The sequence below is a fragment of the Ptychodera flava genome, chromosome 19, assembly GCF_041260155.1.
Source record: "Ptychodera flava strain L36383 chromosome 19, AS_Pfla_20210202, whole genome shotgun sequence".
NCBI classification, from domain to species: Eukaryota; Metazoa; Hemichordata; class Enteropneusta; family Ptychoderidae; genus Ptychodera; species Ptychodera flava.
Window position 1 is genome coordinate 28,269,425 of NC_091946.1, and position 14,638 is coordinate 28,284,062.

Below are 14,638 nucleotides of genomic sequence, written 5' to 3' on the forward strand. Positions count from 1 at the left end.
AGCCCCACAAGTGGTAGATCAGAAAAGAATTGTAAAAATTGAGTGTTAATAATCTGTCCCCGAGGCACATTCTACCTGAGGTAACAAAGTTTTTCCCCCATATCGAATTTATGTACCAGTACAGTACTTTGTTGTCTGATACACTTGCTGGTATCTAAGAGGTGGGCAAATTAGATGATGGTACAGGTAGTGAGAATGCAGACATGCACACTTTTTCCACATTTTCTCATGATCAACGATTTTCCCAAAACTTGCATGCCTGCAATTTTCGCTGTTCAATTTTTTTCCCATTTTTGACCATCTGTAAGTCTAATGGTCCAGTCTAATCCAAAAGACACTGGTTATGAAAAAGATGAGCTCTGAATGGAGTTCAGTTTGTTACTGTCAATATTCACTAACATCAGTATTTTTGGATTAAATCGATGAAACCCAAATCTAGTTAGTTGTGGATGCAGAGTGTAAAATACCCATGGTAAAACTTTCATCAAGCCAGTGAAAAGTCATGGTGAAAAATATGAACCCCAACAAAGATTTTATAGACAGGTGTTTGTGCAGCTTTTAAGCATTTTCAAGTTTAAACCTGACTTGATAGAAATTTGCTCAGCTGTGGCAGAGTGTTTCCTTTCTCTCGTATAAAATCACCTGAGATCTACATCTGCTTCATCTTGAATTTAACAACAATCCCTTCATTTATTTCTTGTAGTACCAAGAGTACATGTACTTGACTGTTGAGAAAAAATTTAATGAATTCAAAACTCTGTTTTGCGATAGTGTTCTGGCTGACACAGATTTACAAAGAACAATACCAGAAATTCCAAGAGAAATCTTTAACAGTGATTTTACTTGACATTTTTCCACATTCCACATTTATTAGGATTTATAAAATATTTCAATCATTTGTTTTTAGAGTTTTTGAGTTTATCATTCCATTATTGAGAAAATTTTGCTAGTCTCCATATGAGTCATGTACGGACAAATATGATAATGCAGTACTTCATTTTAATATGAACATATTTGATTTTTAATTTTACCGTGGACAGTGGAGCTGAAGACTTCCACTCCAGTGTCTTTTAATTTATTAGAATATCTTCATTCTGAAAAATTTAATTGTTAGCGCTCATGTACAGTACTTTAGAAGAGATCATATAGGAGAGCCTTGTAATGTTCAACACACTATGGTTGTGGCATATACAGTTTAATACCATCAGTAGTCCCAAAAACCTTAGTATGAGATTTAATCAGTATGGCATCTCGTAATTTCCAGCCCTCTTATACACCTATGCATGGACCAAACATTAAAGTGCATGCATTTCCACAGATCCCATCACAAGTTTATCATATATCCCAAAGATCGTGAAAAATTTTATCATTTTCTTAACCATTTGTGGTCCCTATAACCCATGTCTGTATTATTCACAAGTAATAACTATTTGCAAATCTCCAAGTGTACGGTATAGAGGTATATTAAAGCTACATGTACATAAATCGATACGATGCAAAAAGACAATATACATATAGTACATGTGTCTATTTATTGCATAGAGGCTTATCATAAATATTGATTTTTAATTTTCAAAATTGGATGTACAGTCAGTGAAAGTAATCATTATTGTTATCAAGAATATTATTGCTGAAGACAGACTCAACAATTTTCTCTCTTTAATGAGCATTATCAGAGTAACATGGCGAAACAAAAACTCAATATATTTGTGACAGGCTAATTTATGACCATGAAGTCATTTACCAGTACATGTACCTGTAGACCAAATGATTGAAAACAATCTTCATTTCCTTGCAATTTAAAATGTAGTTGGCGTTTTTCACTTTTATTTAAATTAGATCCACTTCCAAGAGGTAAAAAGCAGAGAGATTAGCCCGTGTGTCTTGCAAGGAGTTAAAAACACAGGTCGATAATTGTCAGTGAGGGATGGGATATTGAAGTCATGCAGAGTTCTTGTCCAGGGTAATTAATGTGACAGCATCCATCTAGACAGGTGTAATCTTTCCATCTCAAGTCAGCTGGAAATGGCAAGTGTTATGTATGCAAGTACGTTAACCTCCATGGATACAGAGTTTAAAGATCACCTGGATAGTTATCTCAAATCATAGCCAGCCTTCTGTGTCTAATACGATCTCAGGAGAAATTACAAGCCACTGTCCTACAGCATTACTTAGACTGATGTGCAGATCAGGCCGGCTTTAGTTTTTGCATTGTAATTGGGCATTTGTCGGTGCATTTATAGACATTTATAGGAGAGGTGAAATAAAATCAATGTCCCATTGTTAAAATGATACTCGTATACCCATATTTTTTTGCATTTGATTCACGAAATGGACAGTATGGATTTGATAATGTTCTTATAATTTGATTCACAAATAGGAAATTTAATTTAGGGGTAAAGGGAGTACCACTAGATAGTGCTTGTCGTGTGGAGAAAACAACAAGATATTGGCTGTAGTGATATTTGAAAATGCAGACATCTCTTGGTCGGCCATGGTTTGAAAACTACCTTCATATGCCAATTATACATGTAGTTGTAGTCATATCAGAGGGACGAAACCAAGGCTTTAAATCACAAAGGCAAAATATAATTATAAGGCCATTTACAGAAAATTCTGTGTTTGCTGTCCTTAGATTTTTGAAAAACCTACCAGCCAGGGAAAAAAACAAACACAGACGAAAAACACAAGTGTATTAACATATGCTCAATTTTTATTTGGTTTCCTTTGGAAAAATAATATTTTTATTTGGTATTGTGTAATAACATTGTGTCTGTTTTCTTCATTTCCTCTGCAAATCTACCAGCACGCAGACGGCAAACAAAGAATCGTATTTAAGGTATTATGCACCTCGAAAGTGAAAGACTTAAACTTTTGATCTTACTTTCCTCAATTAAGGGATCTTTTAATCATTCTCTTACAAAATCAAGAATAAAAATAGGGGGTCACCGTGCAAATTTTTGTAGTAGAGAAACAAATTACCCAAGATTTACCGATATTAGAAATTCAAAATGGCCGCCATCCCTGTGTTAACTCTATTGAGAAAAATAAAAATTTTCGAATTTCGAAAAACTAAGCTGGTGAAAAGTTTTCTTTCACCAAGAGCTTTAAAATGAACCCCCACATGTGGTATATCAGAAGAGAATTGTAAAAGTTTGAGAGTCCGAATGACTGCCCTCGAGGTGCGTTCTACCTTAAAGAGCCTAATTTGAACTAACTACACAAGAGCATGAAAGACAATAGCTCAAAAAAACAAAAAAAAACAGAAAAAAGAAGAGGGAACAATAAAATTCAAGTGTGTATTAATACATCCATGTTTTTCGAATGCTTCCCTCTTCAAGGTGATGACTAATAGGATGATAGTTTGCATTTGTGCAATGAATTTTTACTGCAGAACCCAACTCAGCTTAATGAACTCCAAGGAAGGCCTCCCTACCCAGGTGACCAATGGTAAAACATAAATAATTCATTTTGAAAGGGACAATTATGACCAACTACCCATACAGTCTTTCCAATTAATGTGCTCGCAAATAGTGAAACATCCAATCGTACGATTAACCAGAATTTATTTGAATGCACGCCAATTCAGGGCACTACATGTCAAAAGTTCAAGGAACTACATTTAATAATGAACATCACTTCTGATATTTTACACTGAACTTTCCTACACGTGTAGTTTCTGTGGATATTAAAATGACCTTTTTTTATCCTCTCTACAGCAGATGCATTTTGCGATAAAAAAGTGATAAATTTTCACTAAATGTTCACATTTCAATGATTAATGGAATGTTCATACATGTTTCAGGCAGCTGCGTGGCTGTCATCAATCATGTGATAATTTCACCCAGGCTTTCAAGGATAGGACTCGATATTGTAATTTATAGCAACTTTTTTTCTGTATTTTTCACACACTGAAGCAAAAGGAACGTGTCTCTGATATACCAATATAAAGTTAACAGCGTGATTTCCTAAAGTTTGCTCAAGGAAATGAATGAAACATATTCTATGAATTTTCAGCTAAACCGTCGCAGATCAATAGCATCAAGCAGTGATTGCATCTACAAAGTGACAGTGAAAATTCAGCAAGTCATCATGTTTCTCTCTTGGGGTCACAGTCAAAAACTTTCCAGTTGAATTCAGCTGTCAGCAGAAATCTTCAAATTAAAGCAAAGTAGAGCTTTCTTGCAACCACAGACTTACCTTCAAGAATTATGGTACAATACGGTAATGCACCATTCTGTGAACTCTGTGCAGCTATATTTGCATCTTGAAATGACATTGCACATCAGTGTACCTGTATACTCCCTAAATTGCACCAATAGTTTTCCCCATCAAGCTGTATACTGCTTGTACCGGTATAACTCTAGCTAAGCCATGATGCATGGTTAGAAATTACTCTATACGGTATGTTCAAACCCAGAGTTGAAGTTAAGAATGCAAGACTTTGCTTTATACGGTACTTCAGAAAAACACAATTATTGTGTACCTTATCACATGCTGTGAAAAAACTACCAGTATGCTGGTCTATATAAAATTATTAAAGTATGACATCATATCAAATCAAATTCATATCTCCACGGCCATATATGTTGGTACAACGTAATGTTCCTTTCGACTCCCCGCTGTATTCCAAGTAGAAAAAGACACATATACCCTAGCTGCTGTGTCTGAGTCAACCTTTTAGGAATTCAAAAGTTCTTACATGCAGTAGAAAACAAGGAACATGGTTTTCAGTTTTGTTGGTTGGTTGAAGAAGTACATAATTTCAAGAGTGCTTACTACACTAATGGATTGTCCTTTAGGTAAAATAGATGTATATGGCAGATGTTGAACTGAATACACTGATCAGGAATAGAGTAGGAACCGCATTGAGTGCACATGTACTACATCAAATTGAAGTATACTTGACCCAGGGTACATGTACACTGAATTTAATGTAATAACTTTTTTGAGTCCTAAAATGGATTTTAATTGAGTGGCATTCATCTCAGTGCACTTTTGAGTATGTGAGTTACCAGTAGCAGCCTTCAGCTGGTCTGTGTGTTCATGTTATGGGGCAGATCCAATTCAAAAACGATCAGTAGTTAAGGGTACTTTGCAGACCGCATGCACACAAGCTCCCATCCTTCAGCAAATGATGTAAAATTCAAACTTGCCAAGGGGCACTGGTACTTAATTACCAGGTGCAGTAGCTCGATATTCAAAGTACAACTTTAGCGTTCCAGGGGAGTGAACCAAATCTACTTGTACTGTACCTGCAGGCCTTGTCTGTCGTACCTGTGATCTGCATGTTCAGAGATTGACCTGGGAATTTCATCACCACATACCACAGCTGTATTGTCATCTTTTTTGCCAATGTTGTATGTGAACACATCATGTGCACATCTTTACAGCAAGCCTTTGTGCCGATAAGATATTGTGAAAAAGCTGAGTGTCTCATTTGTACTTCATAACACATACTTCAAAGACGTAAAAATTTACATTTGCCCGTTCGATTGTATCATGATTACTCTGTTGGGGTAGAGTAGACGTGGTCAGATGGCAAATCAAATCATGTTCAACTATTGCAGTGAGAACATGAAAGCTGTTTTCCTATTCCAACACAATCCTCGTGTGGAGGTTAGGAGTTCCATGCCTCATGAAATGTCGGATCAGCCTGTACTATTCAGTATACAAATGGAGGCTTGAGAAAACTGGACAAGCTTCATCCATTGTAAATTGAGCTGTTATCTTGGAAGCATGCTGTTAATTTTGTTGCAAAATAAAGTTTCTTGTTCTTCTCCCAAAATCAAAGCATATAGTGTTCAATATGGCAACACAGACTTTTGCATGTCAATGCTCAGCTTACACATACCGGTACATGTACTTGTTGAAAACCGCATTTTTAGTCCAGGCTAGATGTATCATGGCACATCACACAAAATGTTGTGTTGTAAGTACTGTAGAAAAAGAATGCATACTTGTTATTTTAGACAAAAAATGATGAAAATATCATCAAAAGTTAGAGCCATTGCCCCTTTGAAGAAATGATGGCAGAAATTCTCTCTGATTTCTGGAGACCATATATTGTACCGGTACATATACTGTGGCTCATAAGACTCATAATATGCTTGCACTACAGGTGTGCTCTCAGTGCAAGATACATGTAGGTGAGGTGGACTGGTATTCATTTACGCAAATCATTTTAATGAGCATTGTTAGTGTATTCAAATTTATGCTAATGACTTCTTATCAATGTGGAATATGCATGCATCTTGCATCTTGCACTGTACCTGTATAACACATATATAATATAGTTGTACTTCACAAGTCAAAAGTTTCCCTGATCATTGGTGGAATAAATTAAATTTCACATCACAAAATTGATTCTAACGCCATTCATGTCAGTCGCCCTTTTCTCCAGATTTCCATTTCTCTTGGCCGTCTTTTGAATTCATACTTCTCGGAAAAAACCACGGTCGGCAGTTTTACACATGTCCACTTTAATGTAACGCAACACATTTGTTTGATTAAGGTGATTATCAAAATATGTATGCTTTCCCATCAAGTAATGCCCTGATAATCACATTTAATCAACTTCAAATGGGATTACTGTAAGCCTTGAAAATCCACAGAACAGCTTCAATACATTTCTGTTATCCAATAATCGTATCATGCTTAATTGATAGTGAATACCCGTACTTCAATTCCATCGTCTATCTCATAAAAAGTAAATTATTCCATGAAATAACATTTCATGAAGTATCTTCTCTGTAATTACTGCAAAGTTTTTGGTTTTGACCTTCATCAGAAACTGGTTTTATTATTGCTAATGAAGTATTTGTTGAACATTTGGATTAAAGCGCGGCACTTGTTAAATGTTAAAGTTCTTTCTTCTAAAGTGATACATTGCAATAGGAGATACTGGATGTGTGTGCCACAGAACAGTATGCCTTCAACTCCTATAAATTTCTGACAAATTTGTTAAGGTAGAATGCGCCGCGATGATAGATATCAGGACCGTAATATTTTTACGATGCTTACCTTGTTTGGGCTCAATTTGAATTGCTTGGAGTAAGGACATTTTTCACTGTCTTTGTTTTGTGAAAGTTGAAAATCGAATTTTTCCCCATGAAGTTTACACAGGGATGGTAGCCATTTTGAATTTTGAACTTAAAATATCGGTATAGGTGTGTGTGTTAAAATTGTTTCTCAGCACCAATATTTTATGTTGACCCCTGATTTTTATTGTTTATTTTGTAAGAGTACGGTTGAAAGTTTTCTTAAAGAAAGTTTGAGCAAAAATTTAATTCTTTCTGTTTTGAGTTGCTTACTTAAATAAGAACAAAACTTAGAGGACATGAACACACATTTGAAAAATACGTTGCCCATTCTTCATCATGAAAGCAATAGTGTTTTTCCTGGGGAGTCTCCCACAGGTCCTTGGAACAATTATACCCCCTGGAATTATATTATTTATAAAATCATCTGGTGTGGGTGCAGTGTTGTTCATTCCCATTACTATATGAAGCCATTATTACTCACATGTCTTTCCTAATGCAGTATTTGCTTCCTCACAAAGTCAAAGAACAATGTACATTTAGCTCTGCAAACCATTTGAAACAGCTCCCAATCGTAATCTTTTATATTGACAATGACACTTAGTGTTACCTATGACATTCATTAAAAAACTAGAACTTTGATAAAGTACATATTACAATTTCATCAGCTGAAGTGGCGGAGTGCCAGAATCTCCAATGCATCATGGGAAATTAATTGGGTATCATAATTCGTCGTTTTACAAGTCCTTTTGGAGTGGAAAGACTACCAGTATGTTTCTCTGCCAACTTGATTTAATTCATATTTCTTATCATAAAATTTATCATACAATAATCTGTTTTAGATGACTTCATTCTATCAGGTGTAGCTTGCATTTGTCTCGATTATGTGTAGTATTATGTGTCTGTGATACTGTTAGTTAACCACGTACAGTATTTCTATACTTCCTTTTCTCATCCACAGCAAATTTCAAATTCAGTACATGAAATACCTCATTATATACTTGACCCCCAGCTGCCCTTCAGCATTTTTTAGAAATTGCAAAATGCTTTCTTGACTACTCATACAAACACAGCCGCTTGATGCCTGCGTGAGTTCATGCTGAAGAATTTGCAATGTCATTTGGGTAGACATGCATCTACTGCTCTATGTATTTCCCAAAGAAATGAATTCATCTATGCAAATTGTATTCATGAATATTTTCTGAATATGCAAATACACTGTAAAATGATAATGACCCTTTCTTGATGTGAATATTCATTGGCCTGAAATTGGCACTAGGCATTCTACAGCCACCAGATGAGTTAACCAGATATTGTCCCTGTGAGCGTAAATGTCAGTTTGCGTGGGAGTCACAACAATGTGTAGAAATCACTTAGTCACAATTTCCCCAGCATATATGACAGACTGAGTTGTGACAAGTTGAATGTCTGATCAGATAGTTGATAATATTCATCACACCACAGAATGACAACATAGCGTGGCATTGATTGTTGACGAGTCTCGATCATGTAATGCACAGCACAGCAAGAAGTCATACTGTGTGTTCATTTCATTGATTGGTGATGTGTCTCGACCATGTAATATACAGCACTGTAGCATTCCTGCTGTGTGATCTTCACAGATAATTGACACATGTCAGTGCCTGAATCAAGGTCACTCGGGGTCATCATCAATCTACCGGTTTTGTTTACATATCAGACTTATCCATCACTCCGTTCTGCTATGAAAGTTATCTTTGAGCGTGCAATCAACTGCAAGACACACCTGTACCCATGTGTGTCAACCCACTGTCAACTTAGCACAGGCACTGACAATCAGAATTTAAGAAAAGACATATTTTTCTTGTAACCTGTTCACCCCTGTTCCTAGTGGACAGGTCTGCCATTAATGGTTTGGGCCAAAAACTGTGGTTGTGAAAAGGTTAATGTAAGCATCGGTGAAAACCTCAGTTAATATTTGCTTTTGGTTGCACTCTGTGTAAAAATATGCCATCATACCAAGTCATGTCAACTATGTGAATATAACCTAAATTACAGTTTTGATGAAAATATAATTTCTCATGTAACGTATTCTATATGGCAATACCGGTATATTTCAGAAAATATCGAACAGAATATTGGTTCCACAGTGATATTTTTCACAGCCATTTCACTTGGCTGTACAGAGTATGTGTGCAAAGTACTGTTTTCTCATTTTCCATTCATAAATGTTTTTTTATCACTGTAAACAAGTCAAGCCATGTTTTGTTCAGAAATAACATATCTAAGTACCAGTAATTGTATATTTTACATTTGTACAGTACCGGCTGCACAAATAGCACATGGCTTTATTGTAATACCCAAATCCTATACAATGGGAATAAAATTTGAAATATTAAAAAATGTTCCAGTGCATGGTGTTCTATGAAATAATGTTTTTTCAACGATGAACACATCCTTTCCAAACATAAAATATTTAACACAGTGAAAATCTCTAAGCAGTATTTATTGGCATTGCCGGTTCTATATTCATGTCTGAGTCATCAACATGCTGATCCTATTTTCAGAAAATATCATTTAGCATTCAAGTGGAGGAATAAAAGGACGCCTTGCATTGAATAAACTTATCATCCTTTTTTTTCTGATTCTTCACAGTGCAATTGATCCCTATGGATTTGAAAGACCGGAAGACTTTGACTATCAGACTTATGAAGAATTCATGTCACACTACCTGGCTGTGCTGGCCAGACGGGCGGGGAAGTGGAGCTCACTGCTCTCGGCCAGGACTAAAGTAGAACGTTCAAGAAAAGGTGAATGGGCTTGTCCATCCCCCTTTTTTTTTTGTGTGTGTCCATCTCTGTATGTGGATGTTGGTCTGTACCTGTCTGTCTGTCTATCTGTCTCTATCTGTGAGTACATGTATATTTTTATGTACATGTAATTTATGTTCTGTACACCAGGGCATGTACTGTTGTATCTGTGTACCAGAAACTGTATATCCAGTATTGGAGCAGTATGTCTGTGTACATTTTTCGGTAGATCTAAGGTCTTAAATCTCTCAATTATATTTTGGCTTTCTCAGATTTTTTCTCATAACAAGGACCAGTATGACAATACATGTATGGGTCTGTCAGTTAGAAAAAATGGAAAGGCAGATTTCATATAGAAAATTAATTTACTGGGAACATTTCATTAACAAGTCTGTATCTTTCCAAGGATAAATGCAAACTGTACAAACGACATGGACATTAGTAGTGTTGCTTGAGTTTAATCAGACTACGCTGCAAATAACCCAGTTCTTGCATGAACTCTACCTGTAAAGTGCTGTCTTGTAGAGAAAGCATCTGTACTCAAACTGGCCATTGAGGGCGCTGCATACTTTCTCATATTTTTCCAATGGCACAATTACAGTGAAACCTGTCTGAACAGAACCCTGTCTAAACTGGAAACCGGTCTAAACTGAACCTTTTTCCCAGTCCCATTCCAATAGAACTCTATTTTAAAAGGACCTTTATAAACCGAACACCTCTCCAAACAGAACAATTTTCTCACTCCCTGTAGGGTTCGGTTTAGACAGGTTTTACTGTATAATGGTTTGGGTTTGTGTGATCATAGGTCCACTTGTATTTCCTGTGTGGAACATGAGAATCTGTCTGTCTTGTATATTTGTCTATTCTGTAATTACAATGTAACGTACATGTATATTTGGTTTTCCTTTCATATTGATCACAGAATTATAGCAACTGATAATAGTTCATAATCATTTTCAAATTGAAATTAGAAAACGAAACAACTGGAAAAGCTTAAAAAAGACATCCTGTACCTGTAATTCTGTCAATGTCTTCAGACTGAAAAGTGAAACATATTGATCTTAAAAAACTCAGAAGACTAATTCGCTCCTAATTAAGTTATCGATGAATTTTTCTTTTTTCAGTCAAGCGGTATTGTCGGAAGGGTATTCCAGCGGAGCACAGGGGTATGGTGTGGATGCATATCAGCGGTGCTCAGAAGAAAATGGAAGAAAATCCAGGGCTGTATGAGAAGTTGTTGAACGGTCCAAAAGATCAAAGGTTGATAGAAACAATCAGTACAGGTAAATAGCCACAGGGATGAAGCAGTGATATTTTTAAAAAAATACTGGTACATGGGTTTCCCATTACTCATATTGGACGTCTATTTACTCTTATACTTACCCGATTAAATGTATATTTCTGAAAATAGTAGTAGAAAACAAACGAATAATTGCTAGGTCTGCAGATGAGAAAAAAAATTGATGAAAAATAATATTAAGTTATCTGATATTAATGGAAATATTTGCTCAGTGGCAAACACATCGTCACATATGAGTCATCAATACTTCTGCCATGACTGACTGTAGAGGGCAATGTTTTGAGTTGAATTCATTATGGATATTTGGATAATTTTGTACATCCACTGCAAAAATTGAAGATTGGTATTTTTCCATGATCCGGACAAATGCAAGAGTTAATACGATTTTATTATATTCTAATACAATAATGTTAGAGTTTTTGCAACTCTGTGCTGAATTCTTGTCTAACGGCATTGATTAAATTTGCTATGTACATGTCTCCAAAACCGGAGTACCACTCGAACAGGGAAAGAAAAATCTCTTCACTTTTTGAAAAAAGGCTTAATAGTAGGGAGTGTTTACAAGACTGAATATTTGATGGTGTATACTCTAACACATCAGTAAATGTTCGAACATTTTTGTTGACAATGATTTTGCAGATACACTGTATGGTATAGCGGTATTATTTATTGTCCATCTGCCATCCAGAACAAAACAGAATTCTGTGGATTCTAAAAATTCTGTACAGAGCACCCATTCTGTAACTTTGATCATCTCTATGTCAACCCTCTCACAATGCCTTGGTGCCTCTGTATATTCACTTGTCTGGTTCAAGGAACCCATTTTAGGATTGCCAGGCATTGTAGCATGCTTTGCATGTCATTTTATAGGTGTTCAAATTTTATCCTCAATCATACTCGTTACTAGCATATGAAATGGGAAGTCACAGAGTCTTACCAGTGCTACACACCCACCCCCCACCCCATCATTTTGCAATATGTCCGTAGTATATCAAAGCAATTATGTCAGGTCCCAGCAGGTATACATGTAATGTACCGGTAGTAGTGTGTTCTACAACACTCTTAGACATTTGTGGAATGCTTTGTTTAAGAATTAGATATTATCATTAGTTACTGAGAAAGTTACAAATACACAATGTACATGTATCTTCCAAATCTTCACAAAAATTGAAGTCTACATCAAGACAAAACAAACTCCAGGTGTTTTACATACATGTTAGTATATTTACACAAATCTTACCTGAATTTCATGTTTCTCCATCAGATATCCATCGAACATTCCCAGACAACATCTATTTTAAAGACGGGTCAGATGAGGGTAAGAGACGTCCACTGTACAACGTGCTGGTGGCGTATGGTCATCATAACAAAGGAGTCGGATATTGCCAAGGTCTTAATTTTATCACCGGCCTTCTGTTGCTGGTGCTGAAAGATGAAGAGATGTCGTTTTTCCTCCTGGACACACTACTTGATAAAATTTTACCAGGTAAGTAAGGAGTGGTCAAAATCTACAGCTGAATGCATCCATGCCATTGGTTGACCCTCATGCAGGATCACTGTGTGATTGGTCAGTCTGGTTTTGCAGAGACCTGTTCAGAGTGTTTGATTTTTTGGAATACACAAACACCATCATCAGCCATTTCATCCATTTCCTTCCGGTTTGTTGATCCGGCCTTCCATTGGATGATACATACTTACCAGTTGGAATTTCACCAATGAGGAATCACCTTCAACAGCACTATTTCTTCTGACTCACAAATGCTTTGTCTCAGTGTAGGAATATCTGGAACATCCTTAACGTCAGCCTCCTCACCAGTACATTGAATATGCAAAATTTGATGGCATTAGAGGGAAGTTATTGAATCTTGCACATCATTTTGACATAGGGTAAACACAGTTCAGTATTATTTGGTGAACGTTGAAAAAACTGTAGTTCTTCCATGCTGATGTTAACCCAGTTCTTGCCAGGCAGGGCCCGTTAACTATGCCAGAATCAATGTCATAAATTGCCATTTGCTTCTGGTTTGCAGGACTTTTAAAAATATTCCAAACTGATGTGTGCAGCAGATGAATAATAAATAAATACAATGTTAAGAACATTTCAGGTCAGGCCATCTGTGCCACATCAGTTTGAAATAGTTTTTACAAAATTTACCGAACTTGAAGAAAATGGCAGTTTATGACATTGTTTACTGTTTGTGGTAGAGTCAACAGGCCCATGCAACACTTCAAGTGATTTTTCCCACCTGCTAGGTCAATCTCATCCTATTGAACAATTGCATGACTCGATTTTACCGATTGCTGTCAGATCTTTCCCCCATATCAATCTGTGTAAACTTTCTTGTGAGAGTAACACCACATCTTTCCAATCGCAGACTACTATACCCAGGACATGAGTGGGCTGAAAACAGATCAGGAGGTGCTTGGGGAACTGGTGAAACTCAAACTACCCCACTTACATGCACATGTTGAAAGGGAAGGCGTGCCATGGTCACTACCGACTACAAAATGGTTCATATGTCTCTATTTAGAAGTTTTACCGCTTGAAGTAAGTATCACCAAGTAATGCTTTCCTTCAGAATATCATTTAATCTGATGAGTTTACAAAAGTGGGTGAGGTCTGAGAGAGAGATTGATGTTTGAGAGTTGCCAAGGCTCAATGAAATCAGATTCAATCTTCTACGCAAGCTCTATCCCCATTTGTCAAAGAATGTGGGCCCTGAACAATTTACATAGCTTGTGTAAGTATTAAATACCAATTGATTCAGAAGCCTTCCAAAATATTGGAGTATGAATATTCACACAAGGACCGTTAGTATGATTTCTCAGTTTGATGACGAACAAACATTGAGAGGGGTAACAAAAACAAAGGATTTATTAGATTGGGCGATGAGGGCGCTATTTATTGCTGGAAGATCAGTTACTGTATGGTGTACCTGTATCTTCTATCAAAGTAATCATTTGTGATAGTGTATGAAGGTTGTGCATCTCATTCTTGCTCAATTTTTGCCCTTTCAGACAGTACTAAGGATCTGGGACAGTCTATTTTACGAAGGATCAAAGATTATATTCCGTGTTGCTCTGACACTCCTAGGCCTGCATCAAGACATCATACTGAAAGCGACCACGTTCCCCAATGTGGTTGAAGCGTTCAAGAAGATTGTCACACATAGTAAAAACATGGACTGCCATTCCTTTATGCAGGTCAGCAGCAGTCTTCATACCGTGCACTTGTTGAACTGACAGAGCACATGTCAATGTAGCTGAGTCAATATTATATATATTATAGCCCAAACAAGGGACTATGTGCCCATGGGTAGGTGACCATGTGCCCAATGTTAGGAGGGTAAATGGTCCCCTGCATCAAGGGTACATAGGCCCCTGTTTGGGCTATAATGTTTTTATTACATGCCTCTCTTACAGAGTTTTCACTCCAAATGTTTTGGTGTATTTGCAAATGACAATCATATGCTTTATTTCCATGATAGATTTCCTATTGTTACATGTTA

The 14,638-nt window shown here is 36.5% G+C and overlaps 1 protein-coding gene across 5 annotated transcripts in view; it reads left to right on the forward strand.

Moving 5' to 3' along the window:
• LOC139119154 (growth hormone-regulated TBC protein 1-A-like) overlaps positions 1-14,638 on the forward strand; it is an 85,423-nt gene that overhangs the window by 63,634 nt on the left and 7,151 nt on the right. For all 5 annotated transcript variants that reach the window (XM_070682815.1, XM_070682813.1, XM_070682812.1 and 2 more), the window contains exons 2-6: positions 9,675-9,829; positions 10,954-11,112; positions 12,394-12,615; positions 13,505-13,677; positions 14,148-14,333. In XM_070682815.1, coding sequence (XP_070538916.1) covers positions 9,675-9,829; positions 10,954-11,112; positions 12,394-12,615; positions 13,505-13,677; positions 14,148-14,333 — 895 coding nt within the window. The remainder of the gene's footprint in view (positions 1-9,674; positions 9,830-10,953; positions 11,113-12,393; positions 12,616-13,504; positions 13,678-14,147; positions 14,334-14,638) is intronic.